Source organism: Mesoplodon bidens (assembly GCF_964165515.1).
Source record: "Mesoplodon bidens genome assembly, chromosome: 15".
In the NCBI taxonomy this organism is placed as follows: Eukaryota; Metazoa; Chordata; class Mammalia; order Artiodactyla; family Ziphiidae; genus Mesoplodon; species Mesoplodon bidens.
Window position 1 is genome coordinate 66,774,691 of NC_138171.1, and position 16,383 is coordinate 66,791,073.

Genomic DNA, 16,383 nt, shown 5'->3' on the forward strand with positions numbered 1-16,383 from the left:
ATGGGAAGGAAGCACATCGGAGTGCAGGCGCCCGCCCCCCGCCCCCCAACAGGCTCTCTTCACTGCTGCACTGGGGGGAGTCAGTGGACCTCAGGGTGATGCAGTGGATCCTGAGCTGGGCCCCCCAAGTCAGTCCTTTAGACCCTGTGAGTGTCCTGGGGGGTGTACCAGGTGAAAGGGGCATATCCAGGAAATTGCCTGGCTCTGCAATGGCACTGCTCACCCCAATTTCCTCTAGACTGTGCATGTACTTGGGAAGCACTTGATGGGGAGGGGGTACTCAGTGAGCCTCTGAAGAAGTGTGATCTCTGTGTTCTCCCCACCACCCAACTCTGGGAAGAGCCCTGGGAGAGCTCCAAGGTCCTAGGCTGGAGGTCCACCAACTCTCAGCACAAGTGTGTGTGCCATAAAATGTAAAGACAGGAAACAAACCCATTATTTGAACAAACCCGCGATGAATATGCAAGTCTCTGGAATTAATTCGGTAAAGGGCAGATGTACTCAGCAAGTCACTCCAGGGTGAGGGTGAGGGCTGCCCAGAGAATCCCAGGCAGTGGCATTGGGACCGGCTCCACCCCACTCTTCTGTACTGTTTTCCCCTTCCCTCTCTTCACCTGCCTCGGAGAGTTGCTTTGTCCAAGGCAAAAAGAGCCACCCCGACCCCTGGCACGGTTCGTGGACACAGAGAACCGAGGCTACAGAGGCTGCAGCCCACTCAGACTTTATTCAAAAATCGGGAAGTGAGGGTGCCCAGAGCGCCAGAGGGCCCCAGGCCAGGGTAGGGATCGCGGAGGCTCCAGCTTAACGGTATTTGGAGGTCAGCACGGTGCTCACACTGGCCAAGAACTTGTCAAGGGAGGCATGGACCGAGGGCGTGAAGTCGCCAGGGAGGTGGACAGCCAAGGTCACCAGCAGGCAGTGGCCCAGGAGCTGCGGAGAGAGGGGGTGTCAGAGGCCGCGGGGTTGGGGGGCGTTGCCGTACTCCATCCACCTCTGGAACCCCTCTGCACTCTCTGCCTTGCTAGCTCAGATCTCTCCAGGTCTGGCCCACGAGCTCACCTTGAAGTTGACCGGGTCCACACGCAGCTTGTGGGCGTGCAGGTCGCTCAGATCAGACAAGGCATCGGGCAGGGTGTCCATGTGGCCCACGGCTTTGGTCAGCGCGTCGGCCACCTTCTTGCCGTGGCCCTTGATCTGGGCAGAGCCGTGTCCCAGGTCGAAGTGGGAGAAGTAGGTCTTGGTGCTTGGGAAGTTCATGAACATCCTGAGTGGAGAAGAGGTGGGAGATCCGGACTTAGGCCGGTTGGCCCAGGACCAGGATGCGACGGGGCGACCGGCCCCAGTCCCAGCCGGGCAGGTGGGCTGCTCACCTCTCCAGGGCCTCTGCGCCAAATTCTGCAGCATGGTTGCCAATCTTACCCCAGATGGCCTTGACGTTGGTCTTGTCGGCGGGAGACAGCACCATGGTGGGTTCTCTCTGAGTCTGGGTCAGGACCAGAAGCGTGCAGGGCTGGGATTGCGCGAGCCTTTATACCTGGGGCGCGAGGGGCACGCCCGATCGCGCCGCGCTCATTGGCTGGAGCGGGTCCGGGATGCGCCTATGGACCTGGACAGCAGGGGGCGCGCGGCGCAATGTCTGCGCCTGGCTGGGCGGTGGGTGCTTCGCTCCCAGTTTGTGGAGGCACCTGGAGACTCTGGCCAGGGTGTTCTCCCTCCTACCGGCTGCTTCCCGCCCGCTGCGTCCACCTTCCCCGGAAGTGCTATCCTGGTCCCAGCTGGCGGGGGCCGGTTTGTGGAGCGGGGTAGATGCCCGCCCTTCCACCCTTTAGAATCCCCGAGAGATGGAAGAAGGGAGTAGGTCAGCCCGTCCCACCCACCCTGGACCTAGGCTTGGCACACGCTAGGCATTTTAAATTTGGGCAGAATCAGTGAATGAATGGGCGATTCAGTGCGTCTAGTTCAGGCCAGAGAGGGATGCACACAAGACGTGTGCGCATTGCTCACACGTCCTCAACAAATCTCTCCTGGAATCACTCCGGCTGGGGGGCTCCGGGTTCAAGTTTCTTCTTCCAGGGTGGTAGTTGCTGCACCCCAGCCTATTTGCGCGGGGGGGGGGCGAGCCGCGGGGCATGCGGGATCTTAGTCCCTCGACCAGGGATCGAATCCGTGCATCCTGCACTGGAAGTGTGGCGTCTTAACCACTGAACCGCCCGGGAAATCCCCACCCCGGCCCTTTTCAGGCAAGATTTGAGGAACATTTCTCAGCTGATGTCTTACATTCACAATATGGGAAGACCTCCCACAAAGATATAAGGAAAAGGCAAATGACGTATGAGAACAGTTGACAGTGGATTTTAACAGGAAATTAATGGAAATATCAAAATGACCAACAAATATATGAAGTGAGACAGAGGTGAATGAATTGGCCAGAAGACAGGTCGAGGAGACACAGTTCAGTGAGAAGAGCAGGTTGAAGAAAAAAATGCCTAAGGAAGAATGGTATTTTTGACCAAAAAAAAAAAGTACAGTTGTAGATGTAACTGTGTCCCCTCAGCGCAGGATAGGAGCCAGTGGGGTCAGTGCCAAACTGTGAGCCTTGGCTCATTCTGCGGGGGTTAGGTGGACAGGACAGAGGGATTCTCTCCCTCCTTTGAATCACACAAAAAGGGTGTGTGCGTGTGTGTGAAAAAAAACATGGGTGGATTTTAACTTAATTCTTCAGCGTTTTTCTATATTGAAATGAAAGCGAATTGGGCTGTGGGGCAGGGGAAGAGCGCGTGGTGGAGAGGGGGAAGCCACTCCCCAGCTGTTCGAAGAGGTCCTTGTCCAGAAAGAAAGTGGTGAGCAGGGGCCCCACCACCCTCCCCAAACTTTTATCCAGCGCTGGGTGTTGCCCTGAAGATGGGGGCTGGGCTGGAAGTGCTGATAAGGTCCCTAAGGGCTACAGGGTGGGTGGGGTGTGCAGGGTTCCAGCGTGGAGTCCAGGGCGGGACGGGGGCCTTTGTGAAGGTTGCTCACAGCACCAAGGCAGAACTGCCGGGAGACCCCAGAAAAAGCCTATTTGTGTGGTTTGCTTGTTTGGATCTAACTGTATCTTTAAGGGGGATCAGAGAAACAGCAAAACAGGGTGACCATTTTAGGACTCCCCACCTCGGGGAGAGCCCTAGCAAGTCAGAGCTTGGTTCAGCAGATTCTGGGAGGCCTCAGCCTTAGCTCCCGTCCCTCCTCCGCCCTCCCATTTCTCGCTGCTGGGAACCACCCCGACCCCAGCACGGTTTGTGGACACAGAGAACCGAGGCTACAGAGGCTGCAGCCCACTCAGACTTTATTCAAAGATCGGGAAGTGAGGGTGCCCAGAGCGCCAGAGGGCCCCAGGCCAGGGTAGGGATCGCGGAGGCTCCAGCTTAACGGTATTTGGAGGTCAGCACGGTGCTCACACTGGCCAAGAACTTGTCCAGGGAGGCATGGACCGGGGGCGTGAAGTCGCCGGGGAGGTGGACAGCCAGGGTCACCAGCAGGCAGTGGCCCAGGAGCTGCGGAGAGAGGGGGTGTCAGGGGCCGCGGGGTTGGGGGTCGCCGCCGTGCTCCACCTCTGGAACCCCACCGCACTCTCTGCCTTGCTAGCTCAGATCTCTCCAGGTCTGGCCCACGAGCTCACCTTGAAGTTGACCGGGTCCACACGCAGCTTGTGGGCGTGCAGGTCGCTCAGATCAGACAAGGCATCGGGCAGGGTGTCCATGTGGCCCACGGCTTTGGTCAGCGCGTCGGCCACCTTCTTGCCGTGGCCCTTGATCTGGGCGGAGCCGTGTCCCAGGTCGAAGTGGGAGAAGTAGGTCTTGGTGCTTGGGAAGTTCATGAACATCCTGAGTGGAGAAGAGGTGGGAGATCCGGACTTAGGCCGGTTGGCCCAGGACCAGGATGCGACGGGGCGACCGGCCCCAGTCCCAGCCGGGCAGGTGGGCTGCTCACCTCTCCAGGGCCTCTGCGCCATATTCTGCAGCATGGCCGCCAATCTTACCCCAGATGGCCTTGACGTTGGTCTTGTCGGCGGGAGACAGCACCATGGTGGGTTCTCTCTGAGTCTGGGTCGGGACCAGAAGCGTGCAGGGCTGGGATTGCGCGAGCCTTTATGCCTGGGGCGCGAGGGGCACGCCCGATCGCGCCGCGCTCATTGGCTGGCGCGGGGCCGGGATGCGCCTATGGACCTGGACAGCAGGGGGCGCGCGGCGCAATGTCTGCGCCTGGCTGGGCGGTGGGTGCTTCGCTCCCAGTTTGTGGAGGCACCTGGAGACTCTGGCCAGGGTGTTCTCCCTCCTACCGGCTGCTTCCCGCCCGCTGCGTCCACCTTCCCCGGAAGTGCTATCCTGGTCCCAGCTGGCGGGGGCCGGTTTGTGGAGCGGGGTAGTGCCCGCCCTTCCACCCTTTAGAATCCCCGAGAGATGGAAGAAGGGAGTAGGTCAGCCCGTCCCACCCACCCTGGACCTAGGCTTGGCACACGCTAGGCATTTTAAATTTGGGCAGAATCAGTGAATGAATGGGCGATTCAGTGCGTCTAGTTCAGGCCAGAGAGGGATGCACACAAGACGTGTGCGCATTGCTCACACGTCCTCAACAAATCTCTCCTGGAATCACTCCGGCTGGGGGGCTCCGGGTTCAAGTTTCTTCTTCCAGGGTGGTAGTTGCTGCACCTCAGCCTATTTGCGCGGGGGGGGGGCGAGCCGCGGGGCATGCGGGATCTTAGTCCCTCGACCAGGGATCGAATCCGTGCATCCTGCACTGGAAGTGTGGCGTCTTAACCACTGAACCGCCTGGGAAATCCCCACCCCGGCCCTTTTCAGGCAAGATTTGAGGAACATTTCTCAGCTGATGTCTTACATTCACAATATGGGAAGACCTCCCACAAAGATATAAGGAAAAGACAGATGACTTATGAGAACAGTTGACAGTGGATTTTAACAGGAAATTAATGGAAATATCAAAATGACCAACAAATATATGAAGTGAGACAGAGGTGAATGAATTGGCCAGAAGACAGGTCGAGGAGACACAGTTCAGTGAGAAGAGCAGGTGAAGAAAAACGTGCCTACGGTAGAATGGTATTTTTGACCAAAAAAAAAAAAGTACAGTTGTAGATGTAACTGTGTCCCCTCAGCGCAGGATAGGAGCCAGTGGGGTCAGTGCCAAACTGTGAGCCTTGGCTCATTCTGCGGGGGTTAGGTGGACAGGACAGAGGGATTCTCTCCCTCCTTTGAATCACACAAAAAGGGTGTGCGCGTGTGTGTGAAAAAAAACATGGGTGGATTTTAACTTAATTCTTCAGCGTTTTTCTATATTGAAATGAAAGCGAATTGGGCTGTGGGGCAGAGGAAGAGCGCGTGGTGGAGAGGGGGAAGCCACTCCCCAGCTGTTCGAAGAGGTCCTTGTCCAGAAAGAAAGTGGTGAGCAGGGGCCCCACCACCCTCCCCAAACTTTTATCCAGCGCTGGGTGTTGCCCTGAAGATGGGGGCTGGGCTGGAAGTGCTGATAAGGTCCCTAAGGGCTACAGGGTGGGTGGGGTGTGCAGGGTTCCAGTGTGGAGTCCAGGGCACTGGCGCGTGGGACGGGGGCCTTTGTGAAGGTTGCTCACAGCACCAAGGCAGAACTGGCGGGAGACCCCAGGAGCCTGGGGCTAGAGGTTGGGGGTGGGGTGCATGACGAGCTGGGATCACAGGGCTGGGTGCACAGTCAGCTATTCAGCGATGCAGTCTCTGGGACTGCACGGACAAGGGAGAGAGGAACTCTGCTCAAGGCCGCAGACAGCTCAAGGCCCCTCTTCTTCCCTGACTTCCTGCCTCCCTCCACCACCACCGCAGGGAGTTACTGTGACCCAGGAAGGGTGCCTGGGCCTTCGACCCCTGTTCCAACTCACCTTCCCTCTGGTAGGAAGGAAGTGGAAACTCAGGGAGGTTGTCCACCTCCTACATTTGCACCAGGAAAAGCCTATTTGTGTGGTTTGTTTGTTTGGATCTAACTATCTTTAAGGGGAAGCAGAGAAACTGCAAAACAGGGTGACCATTTTAGGACTCCCCACCTCGGGGAGAGCCCTAGCAAGTCAGAGCTTGGTTCAGCAGATTCTGGGAGGCCTCAGCCTTAGCTCCCGTCCCTCCTCCGCCCTCCCATTTCTCGCTGCTGGGAACCACCCCGACCCCAGCACGGTTTGTGGACACAGAGAACCGAGGCTACAGAGGCTGCAGCCCACTCAGACTTTATTCAAAGATCGGGAAGTGAGGGTGCCCAGAGCGCCAGAGGGCCCCAGGCCAGGGTAGGGATCGCGGAGGCTCCAGCTTAACGGTATTTGGAGGTCAGCACGGTGCTCACACTGGCCAAGAACTTGTCCAGGGAGGCATGGACCGAGGGCGTGAAGTCGCCGGGGAGGTGGACAGCCAGGGTCACCAGCAGGCAGTGGCCCAGGAGCTGCGGAGAGAGGAGGTGTCAGGGGCCGCGGGGTTGGGGGTCGCCGCCGTGCTCCACCTCTGGAACCCCACCACACTCTCTGCCTTGCTAGCTCAGATCTCTCCAGGTCTGGCCCGCGAGCTCACCTTGAAGTTGACCGGGTCCACACGCAGCTTGTGGGCGTGCAGGTCGCTCAGATCAGACAAGGCATCGGGCAGGGTGTCCATGTGGCCCACGGCTTTGGTCAGCGCGTCGGCCACCTTCTTGCCGTGGCCCTTGATCTGGGCGGAGCCGTGTCCCAGGTCGAAGTGGGAGAAGTAGGTCTTGGTGCTTGGGAAGTTCATGAACATCCTGAGTGGAGAAGAGGTGGGAGATCCGGACTTAGGCCGGTTGGCCCAGGACCAGGATGCGACGGGGCGACCGGCCCCAGTCCCAGCCGGGCAGGTGGGCTGCTCACCTCTCCAGGGCCTCTGCGCCAAATTCTGCAGCATGGCCGCCAACCTTGCCCCAGACGGCTTTGACGTTGGTCTTGTCGGCGGGAGACAGCACCATGGTGGGTTCTCTCTGAGTCTGGGTCGGCACCAGAAACATGCAGGGCTGGGATTGCGCGAGCCTTTATGCCTGGGGCGCGAGAGGCACGCCCGATCGTGCTGTGCTCATTGGCTGGCACGGGGCCAGGAGGTGCCAGCCTGGAAAGCTCGGTCTCAAGAGGGTGCGGGAGTGCTGGAGTCCCAAGCGGGCCCCTCCCAGTCCTGCCTACAGCTGCCTAGATCCAGCTCTCTAGGTCCCACTCTTTTCCTGCTCCTGTGGGTCTGGGAGGTCACACACGTTTCCGAGCCACCCAAACCCACTGGCACCCGAGTTCGTCCCCAGCTGGGGTAGCCTCGAGGTGTCTATTTGCCAGTCTTGGAGAGGAGCACAATCTTTTCCGAAGTGATACAAGCTGCTTTCCACTAAACTTTTCCCCAGGATGAAGAGCTGTAAACTGCCTATGTAAATAATGTGGGTGCAGGATGTAACGGGGGGGGAGTCCTTTAAGCATCGTACCCACAATGGTGGGCAGGCCCTGGCACAGTGCGGGTTAGCAGGTGTTGTCGTGGACCGCGGGGGCATTCCACTCAGCCAGGGTCAGGGCTTAGCATCCAGCAGCCTCTCCCCACCCCCTGTTTTGGACTTGGTCACCCACTTCCCAGCCCTGCACAGATGTGAGATTGTCAGCCAGGGAACCATTCTCATTCAGAGTTTGGAGAGCTGCCAGGGTTAGGCTCCTGCATTCGCAAAGGCTCTAAATGGAGCAATAAGATCCCTGCACCAGTGCTGCAGCGGGAAGAGAGATTGACAGGGCACGTGTGTGTGTGTGTGTGTGTGTAAGGTGGGGCGCCATGGCCCAGGGACCCCAGAGACTGAGCGGGGCGGCTGGAGCTGGGGTGGGGTTTGGGTGGCCGTGGGCCTGCCAGGCACCCACCCTGCATTAGGATCTTCTAAATTATTTCAAAGACCCAGCGAGGTTGGGGATTTTCCATCAGATGCATTAGGCTCAGCTCGCTTAGGGACAAGCCTAGTATCGCACCTCATGTTGACGTGACACAGGTTGTGGCCGTAGAGGTCTTCCTTCCTACCCCCACTCCCTGCCCCAGGAGATTCAGAGGAAGGGACTAACTTGGACCAGGGCAAGGCAACTACAGAATGAGCGCTGGAAGTAGGGGAGAAGATGGGAGAGAACAGAGATGAGGGTCCGTGGAGCCCTGGGCCACGAAGTCTGTTTGACCTCAGGCCAGAAACTTGCCCCCTAGGCCTCGGTGCCTCGCCTGTCTGTTAAAGAGGCGAAGATTGAGGCTTGCAGTTCCCGGAGCGAGGTAGGGATGGAGATGAATGAGTGTGTGAATGAGGACGTGCTTTGCGAATGGTATGGCACCGCACGGGTGCCAGATGCGAGGTGAAGCTGAAGACCCTTCCTCCATCCGAGCACGCGCTCGGCCCCACCACATTCCCCTGCCCCGGGAAGGCAACTGTTCTGTACAAGCCTCTGGGTGTACACACCCGGCCTGGACCCCCAGACTGTCAGACCGGGAACTGTCCTCATTCAGGGTTTGTTGAGTGCCCAAGGTCCCGTTCCTGTGCCCCTGGTTCCATTGTCAGCAAAGGTTGGGGATCCTGCCCTAAGATTCCGCGAGGCTCCCCTCAGGACCCGGAGCTTCTCTGCCCGGCAACTGTGACGTCAGTCCGCCTGCTCCCCAAAGACCACACCTACGCGGGGTCCAGGCTTTTGAGGCTTGTTTATTGACATGAGCAGACCTAGACCCGGGGCACAGAACTCAGCGGTACTTCTCTGTCAGCACTACCGCCAGGCCCGTCAGGAACTTATCCCACACCGCCTGCATCTCCACCGTGAACTCGCCCTGCAGGTGGGAGGCCAGCACCACCTGGAAACACTGGATCAGCAGCTGCGGGAGAAAAGGCCGGTAAGAGCTCTGTCCTCGCCAATTCCTTGCCGAATGCCTCCCCACCTCGGCTGCACGCGCGAACCCTGCTACGTCCCGGGGTGGCTCACTGGGAAGTTGGTGGGGTCCACGCGCAGCACATGTGCGTGCAGGTCGGCAAGAGGGCTCAGGGCCGCGCGCAGGTTGTCCATGTGCCGGACGGCCACTCCCACCGCCTCGAGCACGCGTTGTCCGTGGCTCAGCAGCTGCACCTCGTCAGGGCGGTCGCCCAGGTGCTTAAAGTAGGTCTTGGTGCTGGGGTACACCGTGAAGAGCCTGCGGGAGCAAGGGTGAGGAGGGAGGGCGGTCTCTCCAGCGTCTGCGCCGCCCAGACCCCGCGAAACCCCGGTCAGGCCCGCCCCCCTCCCAACTCAGGCCCAACACCTCAGTCTCCGCCTCGCTGCAATTCTGGAGACCCAGCCCCAACCCACCTGAGCAGAAGCTCCGCCCCGAAGGGCGCCTCGTGGCCGGCGATCAGGTCCCAGACCTGTGCTACGTGGGCGCGCTCTTGGGCGCTGAGCATGGCGTTGGCGTGGCGTGCTCTGGGTGGCGCGCCCGCAGTCCCGGCCTCCTTATAGCGGCCCTGCCCCCCGGCGCCCTGCCCGCCCTTATCTTCAGGAGCGCGGCGGGAACCTGGGGACCCTGGTTGCCAACCCAGGTCCCTGTCACCGCAGAGGAACTGAATCACGCCGTGTGTGTGCCTTGGCTGCAGACTTTAGGGGGATCTACAATTATTCCACAGGGAGCTGATGGAGGGATTGAGAGAAAGAGCGCGGAGGGCCAGGAGGTATCAAGGGTCCTCTCAGTGCCTGAGCTGTGACAACAGGCTTTGAGGAAAGGCCCCTGAGTCCCTACACATACCCTACACATACACACAATACGCTGACTGAAGCGACAGACTGGGTGATTTGGGAGGGGGGACAGAGGCACAAACTCAGGTCTGACCCGAGAAAACGGCGTGGGCGGTCCTGGGCTGTTCTGCTCCCTCCGGTCGCGACTTTGGGGTCCTCAGGGCTAAGGACCGCCCCCAAATCACCCTTGGAGTGACCTCCAGGCCGGGGGTGACACTAGGGTCGGCCGTGTTCCTGCGAAGCCCCCATTCCCTCCCTTCATTCTCCTCCGCTTCCCCCAATACTGAGACGCACGACCAGGCTCCCTCCATCCTCATTCATTTATTGGGGGTCCCGGGTGGAATCGTAAGAGGGTGCAGGGGAAGGGGAGGGCTCGAAGCCTGCCCTGTGGGTCGGGAGGCATCCTCAGCGGTACTTCTCGGTCAGGACGCGGGACACGATGGACAGGAACTTGTCCCAGGCGGCGTGCGCGTCGGCCGTGAAGTCGGCGGGGAAGTGCGAGGCCACCGTGACCAGCAGGCAGTGGGACAGCAGCTGGGGCGACAGGGCGGCTCAGGGCGGGCGCGGCGCGAGCGGCGGGCACCCCGCCCCGCCCCCGGACCCCCGCCCCGCCCCGGGCCCCGCCCCGCGCCCACCTTGAAGTTGACCGGGTCTACGCGCAGCACGTAGGCGTGCAGCTCGCTCAGCTTGGAGAGGGCGCCCGCCACGTTGTCGATGCTCTTGACCGCGTCGCCCACGGCGGCCACCACCTTGGAGCCGTGCGCGCGCAGCTGCGCGGAGCCCGCGTGCAGGTCGAAGTGCGGGAAGTAGGTCTTGGTCTGGGGGTAGCTGGAGAATAGCCTGCGGGCGGGGCGGGCCGGGCCGGGACACGTCACGTTTGCACGCGGGAGTTAAAACGTAAATATTAGGGCAAAAAATGCAACTTGACCCCAATATGAACATTTTAAAGACGGACAGGATCGGTATTGCGGACTTCAGCTGTTGCCCCGGCTCCAGTATAGCCCGGCCCACCTCACCCTCACCGCCCCGTCCTCCAGTCATTCGTTCCTTCCTTCGCTCACTCATTCAATCAACAATGATTGTAGAGACCTGGGTGCTGGGCGCGAAGGGAGGGACACAACTGACCCTCGTCACCCTCCCCATGCCCCTCCTCTTCCTGCCCGCTGACCACCGAGCACCCGCCTCACCGCTGCTCATGCTCACTGAACCTGCGTATGTCCCCTCCTCACTTTCCCCTCCTCACTGTCCCCTCCTCACTGACCCTCCTCACTGGCCCTCCTCACTGACCCTCCTCATTGTCCCCTCCTCACTGTCCCCTCCTCACTGACCCTCCTCACTGTCCCCTCCTCACTGTCCCCTCCTCACTGACCCTCCTCACTGACCCTCCTCACTGTCCCCTCCTCACTGTCCCCTCCTCACTGACCCTCCTCACTGACCCTCCTCATTGTCCCCTCCTCACTGACCCTCCTCACTGTCCCCTCCTCACTGACCCTCCTCACTGACCCTCCTCATTGTCCCCTCCTCACTGACCCTCCTCACTGTCCCCTCCTCACTGACCCTCCTCACTGTCCCCTCCTCAGTTTCCCCTCCTCACTGACCCTCCTCACTGTCTCCTCCTCACTGTCCACTCCTCACTGACCCTCCTCACTGTCCCCTCCTCACCGACCTTTCCTCACTGACCCTCCTCACTGTCCCCTCCTCACTGACCCTCCTCACTGTCCCCTCCTCACTGACCCTCCTCACTGTCCCCTCCTCACCGACCTTTCCTCACTGACCCTCCTCACTGTCCCCTCCTCACTGTCCCCTCCTCACTGCCCCCTCCTCACCGACCCTTCCTCACTGACCCTCCTCACTGTCCCCTCCTCACTGACCCTCCTCACTGACGCTCCTCACTGACCTATCCTCACTGACCCCTCCTACTGACCCCCGTCCTCACTGACCCACACTGTCCCCTACCAGGCTCCATCCCAGCCCACCTGGTGCTCACCTCTCCAGGGCCTCGGTGCCGATGATGTCTGCCTGTGTGGAGATCTTGCCCCACATGGACACGATGATGGTCCTCTCAGCCCTGGTCAGAGACATGGTGGCGGCTGAGTGGGAGCTGGGCGTACTGAGAACTGGCGTCCGTGGTGCTCAGCCCCCAGGGTCCCCTTATATACGTGGAGCCAGGGTGGGGGCCAGGCTGTGGTCATCGCTGGGAGAGGGGAGGGGGCCATGGGGGGGTGGGTCTCTTATCAGATCCAGTGACAGTGGGCAGTCAGGGCCCGGTGGACCTGGTGGGGTGAGGGGCTGTCACTCCGGCTGCCCTTGCTGGGCCTTAGAGGGGGCGTTGGCCGCAGCCTGACCAGACTCCAGGGGAGATAGGGGCCCAGGCAGCCCAGTGCCGCACTGCCCTTGTCCATTTCAGAATCACAAAATGGGAGAAGCCAGAGGAGCAGTGCCCACACACCCTCCTCAGCTGGCCTGTGCCCGTGCTGCCTGCATTGCTCCTCGGTGGGTCCTGTGGCTGGACCCACATGCCAGCATCCCCCCCGCACCCCCCTCCCCCCCAGACACTGGCTCTAGGATCCCTGGGTTTCCTCCAAGAAAGCAATGGTTTTGCCAAGTGGGCCCTGAGGAGGGAGGTACTGACAGGTTCTGTTCCTGAAAAGCTGGAGGAGGTGGCCGGTCAATAAGAGAATCCTAATGTCATGTGCTTTTGGGGACTGCTCTGTTGCTCACCGTGTTATAATTTCAACATAATGAGGCAAATATGCCCTAATTATATTTCAACATACAATACAGTTGATTTTTTTAATGTACTGCTCTGTGAATTTTGACATGTGTGTAGATTTGTGTAACCCCACCACAGTCAGGACACACAACAGCTCTATCAGCCCCAAAACTCCCACAGGCTGCCCCTTTGCAGTCTCACCCTCCTCTGTCCCCTAAACCCTGACAACCACTATAATTCTGTCTTTTTTCAAGAATATCCTATAAATGGAACCATACGGCATGTCATCTTGTAGGACTGGCTTCTTTTACTTAGAGTAAAAGAGATCCGTGCATGTTATTGCCTGTATCAGTAGTTGGCTTCCTTTTATTGCAGAGTAGTACTCCACGGTACTAATGTTCATTCATTCTCCCACTCAAAAGTGGGCTTTTTCCAGTTTGGGGCTATTACAAATAAAGCTGCTACGAACATTCTTGTGTAGGTCTTTATGTGAACATAAGTTTTTATTTCTCTGGGATGATACCATATCTAGGAGTAGGATTGTTGGTTCATGCGCTAAGTGTATGTTTAACTTTGTAAGAAACCACTAAACTGTTTTCCAGAGTGGCTTTACCGTTTTGCATTCCACTCAGCAACGAAGGAAGGTCCTAGTTTCCATGCATCTTTGTCAGAATCTTTACATGTTAGTCGTTCTGACGGTTGTGAGACAATATATCATTGTGGCTTCAGTTTGCGTTTCCCTGATGGCCAGTGATGTGGAGCGTCTTTTCGTGTGCTTATTTGCCATCCATGTATTCTCTTTTTAATTAATTAATTAATTAATTAATTTACTTATTTATTTTTGGCTGCGTTGGGTCTTCGCTGCTGTGCACAGGCTTTCTCTAGTTGTGGTGAGCGGAGGCTACTCTTCATTGCGGTGCATGGGCTTCTCATTGCGGTGGCTTCTCTTGTTGTGGAGCACGGGCTCTAGGCACGCAGGCTTCAGTAGTTGTGGCTCGCAAGCTCTAGAGCGCAGGCTCAGTAGTTGTGGTGCATGGGCTTAGTTGCTCCACTGCATGTGGGATCTTCCCGGACCAGGGCTCGAACCTGTGTCCCCTGCATTGGCAGGCGGATTCTTAACCAATGCACCACCAGGGAAGTCCCATATATTCTCTTTGGTGAAATATCTCTTCTGGTCTTTTGACCATTTTTAAATTGGGTTGTTTTCTTATTTTTGAATTTTGAGAGTTCTGTGTATATTCTGGATGCAATCCTTTGTCAGATATGCAATTTGCAAACATTTTCTCCTAGTTTGTAGCTTGTCACTTCATCCTCTTAATAGTGTCATTTGCGGAGCCAAAGTTTTATTATTTATTTATTTATTTATTTATTTATTTATTTTGGCGGTACGCGGGCCTCTCACTGTTGTGGCCTCTCCCGTTGTGGAGCACAGGCTCCGGACGCGCAGGCTCAGTGGCCATGGCTCATGGGCCCAGCCGCTCCGCGGCATGTGGGATCTTCCCGGACTGGGGCACGAACCCATGTCCTCTGCATCGGCAGGCGGACTCTCAACCACTGCGCCACCAGGGAAGCCCCAAAGTTTTATTTTTGATGAAGTCTAATTTATCAAATTTTTCTCTTAAGATTCATGTTTTTAGAGTCATGCCTGAGAATTCTTTGCCTAATCCCAGGTCACAGAGACTTTTATCTATGGTTTCTTCTAAATGTTTCATAGTTTATATTTTACACTTAGATCCATGATCCATTTTGAGATAATTTTTGTATGAAGTGTGAGGTTTATGTCCGGTTTTTTTTTCTTCGCCTATGAGTGTTCAATTTTTCCAACACCTTTTGTTGAAAACACTGTACTTTCTCTATTGAATTGCCTTCTCTAATTCATTTGTAAAAGATTAATTCGACATATTTCTGCAGGTCTATTTCTGTACTCTCTATTTTGTTCCATTGATTTATGTGTCTATCCTTCACCAAAATCATACTGTGTTTATTACTGTAAACTTTATGTTCGGTCTTAAAATTAGATCCTGTCCCAAGAATGGGAGAAAACATTTGCAAATCATACATCTGATAAGGGACTGATCCACAATATAAAAAAACTTACAACTCAGAAATAGAGACAAAAAACAGGGCTTCCCTGGTGGCGCAGTGGTTGAGAGTCCACCTGCCGATGCAGGGGACATGGGTTCGTGCCCTGGTCTGGGAAGATCCCACATGCCGTGGAGCGGCTGGGCCCGTGAGCCATGGCCGCTGAGCCTGTGCGTCCGGAGCCTGTGCTCCGCAACGGGAGAGACCACAACAGTGTGAGGCCCACATACTGGAAAAAAAAAAAAATAGAGACAAAAAGTAATTGAAAACTGGGCAAAGGACTTTAATAGACATTACTCTAAAGAAGACATACAGATGTCCAATAAGCACATGAAGAGATGCTCAGCATCGTTACTCATTAGGGAAATGCAAGTCAAAACCAAAAAGAGCACACTCACTAAGATGGCTATAATCAAAACCCCTAACCCTGAACTCTAACCCTAACCTTACCTACACCTATTAGAATGGCTATATTTAAAAGACAAATGACAAGTATTGGTGAGGAGGTGGTGAAATTGGAATCTTTAGACACTGCTGGTGGGAATGTAAAATGGTGCAGCTACTGTGGAAGACAGCCTAGCAGTTCCTCAAAAGGTTAAACATAGCGTTCCCATATGACCCAGCAATTCCATTCCTTGGTATATACCCAATAAAATGAAAACATACATCCACTCAAAAACTTGTACTGTATTCGTAGCACCACTATTTATAATAGCCAAAAACTGCAAAAAACCCAAATGTCCTTCAACTGATGAATGGGTGAATCAAACATGGTATAATCTATGCAATGGAATAGTATTCCGTCATAAAAAGGAGCAAAGTACTGATACATGAATGAACTTTGAAAAAATACATATTGTGGGACTTCCCTGGTGGCACAGTGGTTAAGAATCCACCTGCCAATGCAGGGGACACGGGTTTGATCCCTGGTCTGGGAAGATCCCACATGCCGTGGAGCTAAACCCATGTGCTACAACTCTTGAGCCTGTGCTCTAGAGCCCACGAGCCACAACTACTGAAGCCCGCACACCCTAAAGCCCACATGCCACAACTGCTGAGCACACATGCCACAACTACTGAAGCCCACGTTCTCTAGGGCCCATGGACTGCAACTACTGAGCCTGAGTGCTGCAACTACTGAAGCCCGCAGGCCTAGAGCCCGTGCTCCACAACAAGAGAAGCCACCACAATGAGAAGCCCGCACACCACAACAAACAGTAGCCCCGGGCTTCCCTGGTGGCACAGTGGTTGAGAGTCCGCCTGCCAATGCAGGGGACGCGGGTTCATGCCCCGGTCTGGGAGGATCCCACATGCCGCGGAGCGGCTGGGCCCGTGAGCCATGGCCGCTGGACCTGCGCGTCCGGAGCCTGTGCTCTGCAACAGGAGAGGCTGCAGCAGTGAGAGGCCCGTGTACTGCCAAAAAAACTCCCCAAAAAACCCCCCAAAAAGTAGCCCCTACTTGCTGCAACTAGAGAAAGCCTGAATGTGGCAACAAAGACCCACCACAGACAAAAAAAAAAAATTAAAAATACATATTGTATGATTCCATTTATATATATGTCAAGGACAGGCAAATCCTTAGAGACAGAAAGCAGATTAGGTTGTCTGGGGCCAGGGTAGTTGGGGGGGGTGACTGCTAATGTGGATGGGTTTCCTTCTGGGGTGATGAAAACGTTCTAAAATTGTGCTGATGGCTGCATAACTCTCTGAATATACTAAAACCCGCTGAACTGCACACTTTAAATGGGTGGAATATATGGTATATGAATTTTATCTCGATAAAGGTGTTAAAAGACTGGGTGATGTCATTCCTCCCTCATTATTC

The 16,383-nt window shown here is 56.4% G+C and overlaps 5 protein-coding genes across 5 annotated transcripts; all 5 read right to left on the bottom strand.

The window, feature by feature from the left end:
- Positions 1-707: 707 nt before the first annotated feature.
- LOC308629791 (hemoglobin subunit alpha) lies at positions 708-1,488 on the bottom strand. Its single transcript, XM_081258029.1, has 3 exons — positions 1,371-1,488; positions 1,060-1,264; positions 708-930 (listed from the first exon to the last, which is right to left on the bottom strand). The coding sequence occupies exons 1-3, from the start codon at positions 1,463-1,465 to the stop codon at positions 802-804; spliced, it is 429 nt and encodes a 142-aa protein (XP_081114155.1). The 5' UTR covers positions 1,466-1,488; the 3' UTR covers positions 708-801.
- A 1,820-nt stretch (positions 1,489-3,308) lies between these two features.
- LOC308628621 (hemoglobin subunit alpha-like) lies at positions 3,309-4,112 on the bottom strand. Its single transcript, XM_081255745.1, has 3 exons — positions 3,970-4,112; positions 3,659-3,863; positions 3,309-3,533 (listed from the first exon to the last, which is right to left on the bottom strand). The coding sequence occupies exons 1-3, from the start codon at positions 4,062-4,064 to the stop codon at positions 3,405-3,407; spliced, it is 429 nt and encodes a 142-aa protein (XP_081111871.1). The 5' UTR covers positions 4,065-4,112; the 3' UTR covers positions 3,309-3,404.
- A 2,116-nt stretch (positions 4,113-6,228) lies between these two features.
- On the bottom strand, positions 6,229-7,023 carry LOC308628750 (hemoglobin subunit alpha-like; the record flags this gene model as incomplete). Its single annotated transcript, XM_081256016.1, has 3 exons — positions 6,229-6,453; positions 6,579-6,783; positions 6,890-7,023. 3 exons carry the CDS (start codon positions 7,021-7,023, stop codon positions 6,325-6,327), a joined length of 468 nt encoding a protein of 155 aa, XP_081112142.1. The 3' UTR covers positions 6,229-6,324.
- Positions 7,024-8,693: 1,670 nt separating this feature from the next.
- Positions 8,694-9,470, bottom strand: HBM (hemoglobin subunit mu). The gene is made up of 3 exons (XM_081256017.1): positions 9,344-9,470; positions 8,984-9,188; positions 8,694-8,876 (listed from the first exon to the last, which is right to left on the bottom strand). The coding sequence occupies exons 1-3, from the start codon at positions 9,433-9,435 to the stop codon at positions 8,748-8,750; spliced, it is 426 nt and encodes a 141-aa protein (XP_081112143.1). The 5' UTR covers positions 9,436-9,470; the 3' UTR covers positions 8,694-8,747.
- Positions 9,471-10,079: 609 nt separating this feature from the next.
- HBZ (hemoglobin subunit zeta) lies at positions 10,080-11,845 on the bottom strand (the record flags this gene model as incomplete). The annotated part of the gene is made up of 3 exons (XM_081256044.1): positions 10,080-10,297; positions 10,399-10,603; positions 11,751-11,845. The coding sequence occupies 3 exons, from the start codon at positions 11,843-11,845 to the stop codon at positions 10,169-10,171; spliced, it is 429 nt and encodes a 142-aa protein (XP_081112170.1). The 3' UTR covers positions 10,080-10,168.
- Between the last annotated feature and the right edge of the window lie 4,538 nt (positions 11,846-16,383).

Excerpts from the sequence above, each read along its gene's own strand:
- LOC308629791 (XM_081258029.1), bottom strand. The coding sequence starts at position 1,465 with ATGGTGCTGTCTCCCGCCGACAAGACCAACGTCAAGGCCATCTGGGGT. Across the intron at positions 1,265-1,370 it reads GGCGCAGAGGCCCTGGAGAG|GATGTTCATGAACTTCCCAA; the intron begins GTGAGCAGCCCA and ends TTCTCCACTCAG. Across the intron at positions 931-1,059 it reads TGGACCCGGTCAACTTCAAG|CTCCTGGGCCACTGCCTGCT; the intron begins GTGAGCTCGTGG and ends CTCTCTCCGCAG.
- LOC308628621 (XM_081255745.1), bottom strand. The coding sequence starts at position 4,064 with ATGGTGCTGTCTCCCGCCGACAAGACCAACGTCAAGGCCATCTGGGGT. Across the intron at positions 3,864-3,969 it reads GGCGCAGAGGCCCTGGAGAG|GATGTTCATGAACTTCCCAA; the intron begins GTGAGCAGCCCA and ends TTCTCCACTCAG. Across the intron at positions 3,534-3,658 it reads TGGACCCGGTCAACTTCAAG|CTCCTGGGCCACTGCCTGCT; the intron begins GTGAGCTCGTGG and ends CTCTCTCCGCAG.
- HBM (XM_081256017.1), bottom strand. The coding sequence starts at position 9,435 with ATGCTCAGCGCCCAAGAGCGCGCCCACGTAGCACAGGTCTGGGACCTG. Across the intron at positions 9,189-9,343 it reads GGGGCGGAGCTTCTGCTCAG|GCTCTTCACGGTGTACCCCA; the intron begins GTGGGTTGGGGC and ends TTGCTCCCGCAG. Across the intron at positions 8,877-8,983 it reads TGGACCCCACCAACTTCCCA|CTGCTGATCCAGTGTTTCCA; the intron begins GTGAGCCACCCC and ends TTTCTCCCGCAG.